This window comes from Oculina patagonica, chromosome 9 (genome assembly GCF_052425735.1).
Source record: "Oculina patagonica isolate OP01 chromosome 9, crgOcupat, whole genome shotgun sequence".
Lineage (NCBI taxonomy): Eukaryota > Metazoa > Cnidaria > Anthozoa > Scleractinia > Oculinidae > Oculina > Oculina patagonica.
This window is the reverse complement of record NC_135766.1, coordinates 6,324,822-6,342,008: the sequence shown is the minus strand read 5'-3', so window position 1 is coordinate 6,342,008 and position 17,187 is coordinate 6,324,822. Positions and strand designations below refer to the sequence as shown.

At 38.2% G+C, this 17,187-nt stretch overlaps 2 protein-coding genes across 2 annotated transcripts; both read right to left on the bottom strand.

Annotated features, from left to right (window-relative positions):
- Nucleotides 1-409: 409 nt before the first annotated feature.
- On the bottom strand, nt 410-8,964 carry LOC144666004 (extracellular calcium-sensing receptor-like). Its single transcript, XM_078527339.1, has 2 exons — nt 7,822-8,964; nt 410-2,795 (listed from the first exon to the last, which is right to left on the bottom strand). The coding sequence occupies exons 1-2, from the start codon at nt 8,266-8,268 to the stop codon at nt 600-602; spliced, it is 2,643 nt and encodes an 880-aa protein (XP_078383465.1). The 5' UTR covers nt 8,269-8,964; the 3' UTR covers nt 410-599.
- Nucleotides 8,965-10,090: 1,126 nt separating this feature from the next.
- LOC144665916 (DDB1- and CUL4-associated factor 13-like) lies at nt 10,091-17,136 on the bottom strand. The gene is made up of 10 exons (XM_078527199.1): nt 16,801-17,136; nt 14,888-14,995; nt 13,717-13,815; nt 12,971-13,126; nt 12,056-12,381; nt 11,861-11,959; nt 11,651-11,687; nt 11,470-11,558; nt 11,288-11,362; nt 10,091-10,703 (listed from the first exon to the last, which is right to left on the bottom strand). Exons 1-10 carry the CDS (start codon nt 17,068-17,070, stop codon nt 10,616-10,618), a joined length of 1,347 nt encoding a protein of 448 aa, XP_078383325.1. The 5' UTR covers nt 17,071-17,136; the 3' UTR covers nt 10,091-10,615.
- Nucleotides 17,137-17,187: the final 51 nt, after the last annotated feature.

Below are 17,187 nucleotides of genomic sequence, written 5' to 3'. Positions count from 1 at the left end.
AACTTGCAGTGTTCAACTGAGTAAAGCAAATCCCAGGGAAATGACTTTTGGTTCGAGTTATCGAGAGGTCGAGAAACCGGTACACCACTGTAGTTCCTGTCAATTTTTTATTTATCATTACCAAGCTACGTTGCTTTAAAAGATCAGCTGAGCAAGCCGATTTGATATGATTCACCGGAACAATTCAAAAGACTATATGAGCAAATTAGTAACAATGTCTTAAATAACTTGTCAGGTAGCCAATGACCTATGCCAGGATATGTTTGGTGGATGAAGGCCCGGCTGAGGTTCCAATTTTGACCTTTTAGTCTAAGATTTGGTCGCTGATAAAGGAAAATTATGTCAATCTTATATCTTCCTGCTTAATTTAGTCGTTTTGAAATATGTGTAGAAATAAATAACCACTATTGTAGTATTGAAGAAAATTTAAAGATAAAAACATCCTCTTCACTACTGGTTTGAGTTTTTCGCCAGAAAGTCCATCTGCTCTCGCTGATTTGTGACTCCATTTTTCCAGTTTGAAGAACAGAAAATCCCCATACCCCACCCCACCCATACCACTTGAGCCCCCAATTTTGGCAGTAGCATATCACAGCATTTTAAACACTTGATTTTCTTTCCTCGGGCACCTCCTTTATCGTTGCAATAATTGAACCATGAGAGCGTCTTGGTCCTAAGCTGTTTTTGGCTACTGGTAGCTTGCCTACGGAGCCGTTCATAAACTGCAGCGCTAAACAGGCTGGCGATGATTTCCGCCGAGAACCTCCTCCTTGAATTGGCGACAAATCTATTCCAGAAGCTTGGTCGATAGAATAACGCCTCGTACTCTCTATTGCGGCTTGTTTTGTGTTTTTCTCAGGTCGGAAAAAGATGACGCGAACTTTGGGTAAAAACAGCAGAACAAGCATGGAATACGCGCCAAAGATCAGCGCAAGAATTGTACAAATAACGTTTATCCTCCCGTGAGTCGAGACGTGACGACAAATCAAGATTACCAGCCACGACAAAAAGTTTGTAAACATGCTGAGACAGAGCCACTTGAATTCGTTGTAAGCTCGAGGAAGAACACGAGATTTGTAAGCCAGATAAGAACATGCTATGGACAGCAAGGTGTTGTAGCCCAGCGAAGCTACATCAACGCCGAGATTCTGGTCACATGACATTACAAGCGCGTCGGAAACGCTGAAGTCGCGGGTGACTTTTGGCGGGAAAGCCAGCAGGTGGAACACGCTCAACGCGAGCTGAACGAGAATCAGTGCGCATGTCAGAAACCCATACCAGCAATTGTGGAGAAAACAATGCTTCTTGATAGCGGAGAAAATCTTGATCAGGCGGTTGGTCTTGGTGAGTAGCACAGCGGTGATAGCGGTGTACAGGACAGCGAACGATACAGTCCTCACTTTGCATACAGCATCAGATGGTCTACCAAAGTATAGAACGGGATTTGCGAACCAGGCAAGGAGAATAATCAAAGACAGCACAGTAAAAGTGAGGTTCGTTGCTTTTACAACTGGCGTGTCTTGATATTTCACTAGTACACCGAGAACAAACAACGTAAGAATCTCCCCCAGGCCACACGCACCCAGTAGAATAACTGCAAGAACTTCTTCATAGTCTACAATGGTCAGCGGTTTATCCACGCAGCCGCTCTGAGCCGCATTTGTCATTTGGTACTCAGGGCACACTTTACAAAGGGTCGCCGTGTGGTTGTTATTAAAGGACCCGTGAGGGCACTTTTGGCAGCTCCACCAACATGCCCCATAGCCATATTTGGTAAAGGTGCCCAGCGGACAGCGCTCACGGCATCTCGAGTGAGGGACCTTACTTTCGTTACCAGGCCACTGAATGTCACTTTCATTCATTACCAGTCTCCTATCTCTAGTACACTTTCCGACACGAAACGGGACTAAGGTTCTATTATTGGTCACTCGTAAGTTGATGATTTCATATTCTGAGTTCAGTTCTCTGTTTGCGTTGAAAGCTACGCTGATGTTTCGGTTGTTTCTGAACGGATTCTTCTCTAAGCTTTTTAAAAGACGTTCACGAACGTACTGTAGGGTGAAAATTCCTGCTGGGCAGTTTAAACCACTTTGTTGACGGGCGGCACAATGAGTGACATGTTTTAAACCTTGAATAATAGCGAGCGCTGCATTCATGACGTAAGCACTTTTGACCAATGCCAAATTCTGAAAACTAATGGCATTATCTTTACTATGAGGCCCGCAAACAGTGGGCCAGCGGCTGTCTTTTTTAAGCCACGCGCAATATGCTCCTGAAATGTTTCTCGATAATCCACTGATGTAATCATTAAACTCGCCCAAGTCTTCTTCGGGCACAGACAAGACAAGCATCCCGTCGATGACGTCACCGTAAATCTTGCCCAATCGGAAGCGGTCTTTGCGTATGTCGGTTCCAATCCACACTCTTTTTGTAAGATTATTTTTCTGCACTTCGTCGAAAATATCAGCAACAAAATCCTCGCTTCCCAAAAGAACGCTGACAAAAACACTACTTCGGCCTTTAATTGCTGACACTACGCGAGAAATTTCACCAGGAGCGACAACTTCATGCAGCGCAACGCAAACATTGTGTTTCTTAAGACTTCGTTTAAGGCTTCCTGCCACTCCATGATAAAAACTGTCCCTTGAAGAAATGATATTAATGCAAGACCATCCAAAATAACTAATGACACTTGCCAGCGACATCGCAAATTGTCGGTCAGAAGGACACGTACGGAAAAATGTACTGTAGATTGATCTGCCGCTAAGAAGCGAACTTGTAGCTCCATAACTGACCTGGAAATACAAATTAACATCAACAACAATAACTACGGCGCAAAAAAATACATTATAAGAGAAAAAGTTTAGCTGCTACATACACCTATTCGATGGTTCAAAAAAGAACTGATGTCCTACGTAGGCGGAAAGGGATAACCGCGCTCGCAGTTACCAAAACTACCGCTTATAGTAAACGTTTCAAATTTTCGAATCCCCCACTTTCAGGCCATTTAATTTTTGTTCGCTGCATGTGAGTGCATAAGAAATTTACGAATTGTTATCAACGTACGCGTAGTTTATCGGCACATAATTTTGTATGCCACTGCATGCTCACCTCAAAACGTTTTTTTTTTTAACGCTTAACGTTTTTTTAAGTCTTGCACATTTTCGCTTGAAACCTTTGCAAAATTCGAGACAAGGGCTTGAATTCAAAAACGTGAGTGAAAGAGGGCGTCAGTCGCTTATCAGGCTCTCTCTCCCACTCTCCTGTCCGTTTTTCCACTCGCCCCAACCCTCAAAACACTCGATGGAATATTCAGCAACTCACTCGTCCAAAATACGCCAGCACTGCGGGCTAAAGCAAATTATCTACTTCGTGCTGAAAAACACAAACCAACAAACACCCACTCAGTATTTTTGGTGACATCTTTCAACGATAGGAGGTACCGCGTGGGCAACGCAAAAAATAGACGTTAGTTAAAAACTGTTTATTTCATGCGTATATTAATAGCGGCAGAAGTATAAAAATAATGTCAAACTAATTTAAAATAACACATTAACTTAAAAACAGGAAGGTCTTTCTTGTCTTTAATTATCATATTACATTGTTGTTTTAATTGAAACACCAAAATAAACATCGTAAATGCAATTCAAGTCACGTTCTATTCACACACTTGGAAACCTCGAAACAAACTCTTAGTTAGGTGGAACAAAACCAATTAGGTTACAATAAACCAAAATGAAACAGGAATATGATTAAGATTAAAAGGAGTGTGACCGATTACAAACGACCAACTTGAAAATTTTAGGATGGAGATTTCACGAAGCGGTATCCGTGACGTGACTTTTTCTATCGCGGGGAGTATGCTGCAGTTTTGGTGCTAAAATACGACTAAGTACTTGAACGGTACCTCGTACACGCAATGCGCCTTGAACATCAAGATGAAGATATTAAGTAAAATGCTGAAGGAAAAACAAACAGTAAAAAGTTTCTAGCGATTTTCCAATGATAAGTTTGAAAACGTCTACAAAACTTTTTCAATTTGAGATCCGGCAAAACTACGTGCGTACGCAACTCATGACAGCTTCAGTATAGTATAGTTCATTAGTAAAGGACGATAATTTTTTAACAAAACTAGACCATTATTTTTAGGTTTCTATTGGCATGAATATGCCTTTTGGATTTTTACTCTGCGAAGTTATGCTCATGATCGTGTTGGAAAACAAAAGAATTGAGAAAAGAGGCATAAGAACAACTGTTGGATACCTCAGATACAGTCAATCAAACTGTCAATCAATCAATCAATCAATCAATCAATCAAACAATCAATCAATTAAAGAAAAGTCTATGCAAAGAACAGCCTGAAGTGGAAGATAAATAAAGGATGCTTTGAATTGTTTGCAGGTATTGAAACAATAAAATTTCGATTCATCATTACTTTCTTGTTTAGCTTCACAAATTTCGCACAAACTTGGGCACAGTTACCCCACTTATAAATCTAATTTGTGCTTCTTTCTCTGTTTTTTTTTTTATTTCCAACGGATCGTAAAGCATTTATTATTGTTAATTCAAAAGAGATGGACAATTCGTAAAAACAAAACTGTTACATTCTCTCTTCTTGGTGTTCAATTCCTCCCAAATCGTCTTATGACGTCACTGATAAGTAGGGAGAAGTTGAATAGCATTTTTATGCATTTGAATGGTTTTTCCAAAGTTACTAGAACTACCATCCGTTTAAAAAATATTGATCGGCAGAGATGAAATTGTTTTGATTTGGTTGCAAAAAACAAACACTTTAATGGCACATGTTCAGACTGTTCATTTATTAAATGATAAAAAACAACAACAGAAAATTATTGATAGCTTTTTATTCTTTTCCAAGACTGAAAAGGGTTTTTTCATTTAAAAACGAAAAAAAATTGAATTAAAGAAAACAACAGAGCAGACTAATGACGTTTCCAATATATTTGTTTTCAAGCTGACCGGAAAATTGCCAACCAACCGGATCTTCCAGCGCCGAAAAAAACAAAAACAGTTTAAAAACGTCAAAGCTTCTAGAACCTTCAACATTGAGTCAAGTAAATATATTTTGATTGGTCTTTTACAAAAAAAGAAGAAAACAGCTTATGATGGCTATGAAAAATTATAGCACTTCGTGAAGTTGATTTTGATATAGAACTGCAATGCTGCGTAACCTTAGCTCTTTATTGTGTAGCCTTAGCCCAATCTTATGAAATCTTTCTGCAATTCTTACCGGAAATACTTAACTGATAATAGAAAAAGTAAAATAAAAATCCACGTAGTTTTAAAAATCGTTCAATCATCTTCTCGCAACTACGCCTATTCGTGGACAAACCTTTCTTTTTCAATATTTTTCATTCTTGCTCAGGGTTACCGCACATATCGCTTATATTACTTCTTTGTGACAATTTCGTTGTAGATCGAGACAACATCACGTGGAATCCTTCCATAATCTCGACAGCTGTGTCATAGGCAAAATTCTCCTACAGTAAAGAGAAATTCTAACTTGATAGACTATTTTGGAAATGTTTTTGATGATCGTGTTTGCTGGGCGTATTTCCAGTCAGTTTTTACGTCACCTAGTTACCATGCAAAATCACATTCTTAACACAATTTACAATTTTGTGCGAACATTTTCCTTTCCCCTCCCCCCAAAAAGGGCACCACAAAATCCTTATAAATAAAAACAATCCCAAGTCTCATAATGGGAATTTTACAGTAAAGATGGAATGATTACTAAGGGGTAAAATCAAGGATTTGCAAAAACCAAAAACCTAATCAGGTATTTGATAGCGACTTCGAGGGGATTACATAACTTTTAAAAGCACTTTAATGGTTTCAAATTGGTGCTTCTGTTTCCTTCTATTAGTTTAAAATTTGTTGTTCGTTTAAAAGAAACTACAACATTGTTATGATGGTGTTGGTTTTGACGAAGCTCTTGCAATTCAACCTTTTAAAAAAGCCTTACAAATTGGAATAAGAGATTTCTTTTGGGCTTGTAAAAGAGAAAAGTCCCACTGCATCAATAGATTCGTCGTTTCCAAGAGCCATCAAGACATAAGAAGCCATTTGAGGGCTTACACGCAGCAGGGGGATCTGAAATGGCTTTCAACATTTGAAAGGTTTCGCTGGCGTCCCGATGTGACAAAGGATAAACGATTTTAAACCCATTGTACAGCAAAATAAGCCATTTAAATTAATCTGAACACACAAACAACGACAATATAAAACAAAGCTACAATTTGTAAGCAAAAGTAACAAGCAAAATATCAAAATTATACATAACTTCATGTCCAAATAGAATATCCCCTTCTCTTGAAAGATAATTCTTGCAAAAAGAAATTGCTTTTCTTTATTTGAAAAAGTTGTAGCACCACAAGCATTCTCCACGGGAAATGTTTCATATCCTTAACTTTTTATATCGTTGTAGGAAGCGGCTAATGAATCTAAAACGGAAAGAATATGACAGCCAATAGCCCGTTGTTAAAAGACAATATGAAAGAAAAATCCTGAAAAATACTTGTTAATCCTTCGGAAAACGTTCCCATAATACCCGGTAATTTGTCATCGTTTGTGACATCGCTTGTGCTTCCTTCAACATTATGTGTTGTTTTATTTCAAATCCCCAACAAAAAATGTATATGTTCGCAAATATTACCGCTGAATATTCAAATCTGGACCACTTGCAACCATATTTGATAAAAAAAAAAACACACATCGCAGCTAATTAGCCTATGTCTTCCCACGATACTAAAAAATGTTTATAGGATAAAACGATAAGATCATTTTAGTACAACTAATCGCTACGGAAAACATCCGCCTTCATTAAAGCAACCACACAAAAAATGTGCATCAATTTTCCTCTCACGTACGAAGCCTAAAACGGAAAATAAAATAAACAAGGTTTGATTTTATGAAAAAAAAATCATTCATAGTTTTAAGTTATTTAATGGCGCTTACAAAGGTTGTCATAAAATCCTTGTGAAATCGCTGCGTCATTTACGCGGAACCGAAATTGACTAATTTAAAATCAGAATCAAATCAAAACAAGAAAAAAAAAACAGTGTTTCTGTCTCTTAGCTGCAGGAAGTGAGATGCAAACTTGCTTGTTGAAATATTGCCATTAAAGAACGGATTTAGGATAATCTTTTATCAAGACCGGAAGAAGAATTTTTTGCATAGATCCCACGCTAATAAAACCAAAGTATATCCTGTCTTCACAATGTGTTAGGTTTTGCTCGACAAGCTCAAATACGGAATATATATTTGTTCATTTTATATCAATAAATTCATCCAATCAGTCTTCAGCGAATCCGGCTTTCCATATTCGATATTCTACCCGGCGGGGAAATACCACATGTTTTGAATCAGTCTCAAAGCTTTTTTTTAAGGGAAGTGTTCATTATCGTTCAACATCTCATTTCAGTAAAGTTAAAACGAACTAGTTCTAAACGAGCACGTCTCGACAGATTCTCCCTAAGGCTAAAACGCGAAGAATAGTTTTGACAGCAAAATCTAAGACCTCTCAATAAATATTACATGCAACATACCGAAGTAAATCTTACATTTTTTAAACCGAAAATAACCCAAAACTATTTTAGAACCCGATCGCCATATGCAACTACAAAATGGCATGTTTCAATTTTTGCTCTGGAAATACGAAACTCTTTCTTTAATAATCATATCAAAATCCCCTCTGCTTCGCTTTCGTTAATTAAAATAAACGCTTTGCACATAATTTTCAACACACAAAAGTGAATAAAAAAAGTTTCGTAGAAACAAGGCGCACAGTTGCAGGCCTACCTGTGGTATTCCATACGCGCTCAGCAGCCCACTGGTCACCATTGCACTGTTTGAAAAATCCGGGCCAACAAAAGCAACTACTCCGCAACTATTGCCCGCAGGTTGAGTTTCAGAAAAGTTCCCCGACGATGCACCGTCCTTTCCCGTCGCCAGTATATCCATAACTTCTTTCAACGCGATAGCAGGGCTGGAACAACTATCTCTGATGTCGTAGCCGAGAGTGTTACCGTTCGACAATGCACCATTGCTGTTCATGTTGATCGTGTAGACCAGTGCCTCGGCGTACAGCAGGCCTTCGCCTCGCACTACCTTGCACTCCGGGCCTTGAGTTACAGGAAAAAGAGCGCCAATGATGAATTTGCCGTCCTTAAATCTCCTCCAACGAGCACACGTAGTATTAACGCGTAAATAGAACGCAAATACGAAGAAAACCACTGCGATTTTCATGATGATAGGAGAATCCACTCAAATAGCAGGATTTGTTTTTAAGACAACCTTATTCCGTTCTTCCTCATTTAAATGAATGCGCATTTAAATTGCTTTATATTATTCCCGTATTTGGTGCTGGGCATAAATTCAAGAAACTCTCAATTTTTCTCCTAAAATTCTGACTGTAGAACTTCAACCAAACTTGATCTCCTGGAATTTCGGTTCTACAGTGTAAAAAAAGAAAAGAATTGAATAAATGGCGTTAAAACCTGGTTAGCGTGGTCTGAAAATCGAACGGCGACGACGTATAACTCCGCAGAGAAAAATGTAAATCCTGGCAAGACGTCATAAAAGGTTTTTTTTTTACAATAAGTCGGTATTTCGGTTGTCTTGTTGTTGGATAGATTTTAAACAATTCCTTCAGTTCGTGCCAAATTTATTATGCTCGCTGTCACTAATACTTTGACAATGTTTCAAGTTGGTGGAAAATTAAGAACAAACTGGCCACTAGCGTTAGCCCATTAGTGGCAATAAAATAACTCAAAATAGGCGGGACGTGTTTACAAATGGCAAGAAGCACAAGTCAATAGACCAGGTGTTGCTTTTTGCGGATATTAAAGAGTTTCGCGGTGGCGGCATCATCCGAAATGTCCAACTTAATTCGACATCGGTGAAAACTGCGACAGTTGTGGACAAGAATTGTTTTAAAAATAGAATGCTGTTCAATGGTTTTCGGAATCAGTTTTGTTCTCATAAATTATAGACTTGTGTTTTGCGCCGCTCTAGGATGATTGAGTGCCTAGATGTCATGCCGTCTGACTTCATTCAAGAGACTTAGACTAAACTAATCGCTTTAAGATGACAGCTACAAATATTAAAACTTACCTCTGCACAACAAACAGGATAAGAACAAGCCGATTACCATGTGGGGTCCGAAGCAAGCCGCGCGTGCAAAAATAAACTTCAATTTTCTACTGTTTGCTTTTCTCTCATAAATTAATACTAAGCAAACTGTGTGTAATTATGTGATATTTCGAAGATTTTAAATTGGAGCCACGTTGAAACACTAGAATATCTATCTACTCAATGAGTATTAATATTCAAAGATAACCAAATAATACCAAGGCTGTTTGTTAAAATTACCCAAAACAACACAAAAGGCGCTTTTATTCGCCCCCAAAACGAAATTTGCGAGGTCATTAAACGGCACCTACATTCTCAGTAAAAATGTTCGAAAATTAAGGGTTTAATGCCACGAGCTAAAACCACATTTCGATAATTCGCAAATATTGCCGAAACTTCCAGCTTTGCGCGGCTTCGAAAGTATTGCAGATTTTCGAAAGTTCCCTAAACATTTCAATACAGCTGAATGCGAGGGATTTTACAAATAAGAAGACACAAGTGTCGCTTTGACAATTGAGAGCGATGTTGTTCCGGTATTAAGAAATTTAGTTCCATTCAATTTTGAATATTGCCGGCAAACGGGGGAGAACTTGAAAAACATCAGCTTTAAAATAATTATGATTGATGTAAAACGTTCAAAAGTCAGGATAATCCACTGCAATTGGGGCTTCTTGCAAACAAATAAATCTTCTCTGTCAAATTAAAAACAAAAAATCTGCAACTTAAAACTGCGACTGCGACTTCTCATAAATAAGGAGTGACAGCACTCGGCTTATTCCTAATCTCTTTTTTTTTCGCTCATTAGGCAAATTCAGAGTAATTTGTAAACCTTTTGAATCTTATGAAAAAGCCTGATTTATTTTGTCTCAGAAAAAAAATCACTTTATTAATTTCCGACACCCTGGGCTAACAGAAATCAGTAAATATTCATAGAAGGCACAGTAAAAATATTGCATTTATTGAAATTTCAACAATAATTATTGGCGCTTTTCCAAAACAGACTGCCAGGAAACCTATTTTTTTGAATTGTATTTATAACAAATTTGCTTCTATTTCGCTTCCTTACAATACCTTGCCAACCGGCTTCAATAAATAGACACCTCGTTTCAGCTTACACGACGCTTTTCATCCAAACGTTTCATTCCTTGTTTCAACTCAACTCCTTGCACTTGTTTTAAAATAATCAAAACGTTAGAATAAGCCTGAAGTCATGCGTTGACCGAAACACTGTAACCCCTTCGTGCGCCTTGCTCGTACAGTCGGTAAATTCTCGTAAAAGAACACGAATAGTTTCCGACCTCATCATCCAATCATATGAACTTTGAATGTTGTCACGTCAGTATGACGTCACTGTTACTTGGCAACCACTTGGAAGAAATCCGTGGGCTCAGACAATAATTGGAGATGGTATCATTTCTTCTTTGAAGAATGAGCGCGGGCTTTGTTGTGTCTTTCTTGTGTTTTATTCAACGACAGCAATAGCGTGTTTCTTTCTCTCTGCCACACGTGGTACGCTTCCAGGTTTACTGTGCTGTCGCTTGTTCTCTTCCCTGAAAAAAAAAAAAACCACAAAGTTATATCATCATGGTTCATATAAAAGTGAATCTTTCTTAGAAAAAATTCTTCCTCAGGCCTTTTACCGCAAGTAAACGTACGCAGGTTTAATAAAGCAAGCCGTTCCATCTTGTGGAGATTGTTTAACTGGGCATCGTGTTTAGCTGGATGGAGTATTAGCAGTAAATGTGCATATATGTACACTAAAATTCAATAGAACGAAGTGCCTGAAAAAATGTGTTCGTTGTACCAGGGGCTCGTTATACCGGGCTTCTGTCTCCAATACATTTTACTGCTATTAAGTTTGGCCCCGGGCTGAAGAGTATCGTTTGTTATACCAGGGGCTTCATAATAAAGGGATTAGTTATATCGAAGTTCAACTGTACTACACAGTCTTCGGATTTGCTCGGCGCATTATTGGAATGTTCGGAATACCTGTGAAAATCTTCGGAACAACTTCGACAATGCTCGCGGCATCTTTCGCTGGGCAATTGGTGTCGTCTAAGGAAACCTTTGTAATGATCAAAAAGCAAACCTTTCCACATTATTTACGTTAAAAAAGTTAATACTTAGTACATACTTTTGCTTAATTGAAGCCAGCATAATCTTCTTCTCCTTGGCTGCCTTGAACACGGCTTTAGGAACGTGACGATGTCTATTTTATTCAAAAAAGAACAACAATAAGTCTGACAGTGAAAGAAAGAATAAATGAATGAAAAATGACAACAACTTTTCAAACACTTAACCGAGTAGCAAGTTCACCTTTTTATTCTCTTTAATTGTGGGTGATGTTGAAATCGTTCTTTTAGTTTAGCATTGTAGCTGAATGCCGCTTTTTCTCGTGGAGCCAGCTGCAAAAAGACGAAAAATACTGATCAAGTGTTCTGAGTTTAAAAAAATGCAAAACAACACAAAGGGAGAAAGACGGCAACTATATTCTTACCGCTCCCAGCTTCTGTGAAGAATTGGCTTTCCAAATTCTGTAAATCAATTAACGATTTTCAGCAGCAATTCGATCATATAAGATAAAGAAATGCAATAGGCCACTATAAAAGTTTTTGTGACTACTTGCCTACTTGCGCTTTACATTTCTCAGCAAACTAAAATAATTTTACATTATATTAAGCTTGGCCTTCAAATGTTTTTAACTTACCTAATATTTGTTTCGTCACTTCCAGACAGAACGTAAGTCGAATCTGCGCTAAATCGCACACAGAACACACGCTGCATTCGGCGAGTGTGGTACACTTCCCTACGAAAATAAATCAAAGATGAGTTCAAATCCACTAAAACAAAAACTCCAAAAGATGTACATCTTCTCAACGCGTTCAGGGGAATAAAATTTCACCTGCTTCGCCCAGAATCCCGCTCAAAAATCCTGATAGTTTTATCAAAGCTTCCTGTCACAAACTCCTGACCAGTAGGCGAATAATCCACATCAAGCACAGCTGACACGTGATCCATGTGCACGTTGATTGGCTGGTTGAAGCGACGTATGTCATACGTATACAGATTCGAATCCTCATTGGCTGCGGTGAAGACGAAAGCCTCAAGTGGGTTCCAGGCAATCGTGTTGCTTCTCATTGCCATGACAACCTTGCGCAGTGGAGTGGAACCGCGCATGTCATACAGGATAATGCTACGATCGGATGCCGTGCTGGCGAGAAGATGGGTCTGGGTATGAAATGGCAAGGGGTTTAGACAAACATGCCATCGTATACGAAATCAGGTGGACAGGCCTGTTTGAAGATTTTAAGTGGATTCACTTTGTTACTGGATCAAACGAGTAGTTTCTCAAGAAAACTGTTGTGCAGTGTATACAGTAAGCTTGCAACTGAAATCACTTAGTGTACATGTATCAATTCAATTGATTGTATCACAAATGATAAAGCCCTTCATTCTTGTAATCTGTTGCTCGAATTTTTGGTCATGACATGGTTAAGATATATGGTTATCCCTTTGTGCCTCCCCTCCCCTATGTGATATGATAAACCACCCCAACAAAGTTTTAACTTTGGTGCTTTTTGTGATCGGATATTATTTGCACTAACTTTTACACTGAGAGCTACACATCTGTTCGGCGCCCATCTGTTCTATAGTTTATGGATTTACATGTGTGCCTAACATATTATAAGAAGAGTATTTTGAATGTTGTTTTGTGTTCCTCAATGTTTATTGATGATTCATGGAATACCCATACACGAAACTTGGTTTTATATCTATCAGTTTGAAAATAGGCTATTTAAGCATGAAGTAGTCATACCTCTATGGGGTTGAACTTGACACTGTGGATAGTATCCACACCCCAAGTGAAGCTCCGGACAGGCTCAGCTCTGTTCTCATCCCAGATATCGACTTGCTCTCCACATGTTGCAAACACAGAATTTCTCCAGTGATGATCAATGCCATGGTAGAGATTCTTATCAGAAAAAAAAAAACATTATGAGCTCAATACTACAGCAAAGTCCTTCTGAAAAAACTCTTAATGCTCCAGAGAGCTTTTGCTTGCATAGCTCTTGCAAAGTTTGGAACTGCTCAAAAATTCAAAGACATTTGGACACTAGGTAGAATTGAATTCTCTTGTTACTATACATGTATAACAGAAAACAACAACAACAACAAAAAGTGGGGGTTATCACCTTTGTTCCATGTTACAAGAAATTAAAGTGTATATATCAGTTTTTTTTAATTGCTTGTTCGAATATATGGGATCCTAAACACAGTTTATAAAGAAATCAATTTAATATTAATTTTTGTTTTCATCAGGATCCATGTACTAGATACATTCAAAATCTGCAATATAATTTTTTAAACTAAAAAATAATGTTTCTGGCAATGGTCTTTTTAAGCTTTGTTTACCACAAATATAAGTTGGAACATTCATGTGGTACAATCATTATGTTATTCTGTGTTTGTGTACCTAACATAGAGCTTAATGGGTGGTTTCCACCATTAAATATTACACTTGGAATGATTCAAATATCTACATATAAATAATATAAACAATACCTTGCCAATGATGGTGTTGATTGGAGCTTGTGAAGTCTGTAAGCTGATATCAAAACTCTGTGCCATGTTCCACTGTTTTATAACCTTATCATCACCAACCTATGATGCAATAATTAGTGGCTGTCAGTGATTAACAAAAGACAAGCTGTCTTCTTAAAACATAAGTCACATACAATGATTTAGCTGAAAAATGCAAGAAATTTCTACGACATCCCTGTCATAGGTTAAGTCTGGATGGGATGCTAGTCCATCACAGCACAATCTTTCAGCTTCAACAACAAAATGTAATTTGTTTGTACCCTTTCATACTCCTTTGTGGATGGAGGCAATGTAAGAGAAAAGTGTCTTGCCCAAGAACACAGCACAATGACCCTGGCCAGGACTTGAACCCGGACCTATCAGTCTGGAGTTTAGTGCCAAGCCATGAGGCTACCATGCCTCCTACAGTAAATCCCTGTATGCCATTTACCACCTAGTCGTGGTACGGTGTCAGCGCAATAATGCTGACATCTTAACCCCTTGTATACCAGAGATAAGCACACTAAGCAACCGGCGGCCATTTTAAATTTTTAATGAGATTCTCAATTTGGCTAAGTAATGACATCTTTTCAGATAAAATATTAAAGTACACCTAGATTGAGCATTTAAAATGAATTCCTCTCCTTTTTCCGCAATCTCTCGCTGTACAGTTGCCTCGTACAGCTCCCTGGTGAACTCCTTGACCATTTGCACTTGGAGATTCAATTTCTTCGATCGATTGAGGCTTCTTCTTCGCCATCTTCTTCTTCTTTTTGTCCAGACTCTTCAGAATCACTGGCTAAAATTCGATGTGACTTAAATCGCTTACATCAGAGTTGCGATTGACAAAAATTTCAGCAATAGCTTCATCTGTGTCGATTCTGCCTTCACGCACACGAGCCGCCATTTTGTAAATTGTCCGAGCAAAAAGCAATTTTATTCGGTCAGCGGTGTTTCAAAAGTAGTGCCAGACCTTTCTCAACAACCAGGGATGATTTATTCAAGGCATCGCGAACAACCAGGCTTTCAGTGGTGTCCTTTGGCTGAGAACGTATATATACGTCCTCGATCGTTGTGTGACAACAGAGGGGACATATATATAAGTCCTTGGTAGGCAAGGGGTTAAACAACAACTGCACTGAATAAAACTTACAGAAATGAAAGAATCCCCAGATGGACTGACACATAAGCCACGGACAAAACCAGTGTGTGCTGTTAACGTTCTGAGGCATTCTCGTCTTGGTAAATTCCACAGGCGAATCTAAAACATGTTCAGCATTAAAAATTATAAAGCCTTGTGTTTTTAAAATAATAGCAACTGGTCTATACCAATACATGTCAGAGAAGGGTAGATACTTTTAAAGTGCCTATGAAATGAAAATCAAGTTGAACTCATATAAAAGGCCTTTCAAAATGAAGAAAGATGGTGTTTTCCTTTTTCTGATATCTTTTCTCGTTCCAGAGATATTAATGATTTTGTATTATGCAAATTAGATAACTGATGACGTCATAAGTTTGACAGAAATTGATGTAAAAACACAAAATCAGTAATATCTCTGTAAATACCTAAGCAAAATAATTGAAACTTGGCGCCAGTATTGTACCCCAAGAAATACACCACATGTTGCATATTTTGATGTTGCTATGGCAACAATCTCGGTTCCAGATCTCTTTCATGTGGATATAGCAATCCCGGGTTTTGATCCATTCCAAACCTTATCCTCCATCTTTAGGGTCATTTGGGTGCCTACCGCAATGAGCACATTACGTATGTTTGGAATGACACCATTTACTTCTCACTGTAAAGCCATAAATCGTGATATTTGATTCAAAGAAGAAAAAGACTGGGACCAAAAGTGTTGCCATAGCAACATAATTATATGTACCATGTGGTGTGATTCTTAGGGTACAATACTGGTGCCAAGTTTCATTTACTTTGCTTTAGTATTTACAGAGATATTACTGATTTTGTGTTTTTACACCAATTTCTGTCAAACTTGTGACGTCATCAGCTATCTAATTTGCATAATACAAAATCGTTAACATCTCTGGAACGAGAAAAGATATCAGAAAAATGAAAACACCATCTTTCTTCATTTTGAAAGGCCTTTTATATGAGTTCAACTTGATTTTCATTTCATAGGCACTTTAATGTGTTATGAACAAACAGTTTCTTGACACTCATACTCCTGTGTGGAGATAGGGGATGTGTGAATCTGAGTTTCTTGCCCAAGAACACAACAAATTGATCCTGGCCAGTGCTTGAACCCAGACTTGTTGATCCAGAATTCAATCACCTGGGATTCAGGATGTTTATGTTGGGTTAAAACAAAGAAGGACCTTGGCATAGACGTTTAAAACATTGAAATGTCTTTAGATGTGAGATGAACAGGCAATGAACAAATGGGGGAGATTTCATGTAACAATTTTCCCCCAGGGGTTTAGCTTTGGGTATCATTTATTCAAGGCCTTTGTCAAGAAAGACAGTTCACCTGCTAAATTAAAGAATACAGGGCCACTTATTTGCATGTCATTAATAAGAATAGCAACTCTTGTGTTATGCTCATTCTACAAAGCGTTCTGACACATGTAAATGAGATGAGCCATAGTGGCCCTGAGTTCTTTGTTGCTCCTATTAATCATTTTTATCACTATCATTATAAGTCACATAGCATTTTTTGCCTGCACATTTTTCTCTGTATTTTTGTTTTGTTTTGTTTTTTCTTTAACGGCAAGGAGCCCAAAACTGTGACCACTGTTAATTTATTACGTTTTTCCAGCAGATTTCATCCAAAAAGAAGTAAAAACTGGAAGCTGTTTAAGCTTCTGATTGGATGATGACCACTTGAGAATGCTAATTACAAGTGGTCACTCTTTTGGGCTCCTAACTGCAACATTTTTATTACCAAGAATTGCAATAAATAAATAAAATTTATATAATTTCCTTGCAACTGGACAATGGCGGTTTTTATATTATTCACTAGTGTTATTTATTTATTTAAAGGTTACCACGTGTAGTGATCGCTAAAGCTTGTGACCAAAACATGAGTACTATTAAATACCCACCTCTCCATCACAAGACCCAGATAATAACACAGATAAACTCCTAGGGTGTCTAGCAATACAATTCACGCCATCCGTGTGCCCGTCCAACGAACTAACAAATGGTTTAGCGAACACACGTTCGAGCTTGACCGCGTTCAGCGCCCTCGTGTACTCCCGCGGTGCTTCAAAAGGATGCAACGATGGATCAAAATTGCGATGAATCTTGTGAATATCTGACTTGCTTTCTCTTATGTAATCAGCTGGGTTCCTGGATAGCACCTTAACCTTCATTTTTAAGGCTGTAAAAGTCTTCAAAAGACTTCCACCACATCTAGAAAGCCGCCATGTTTCTTTCTGTATCGCACGCTCACGTGTTGACCAGCGGTAAACAGCCTCGTCTTGATGATC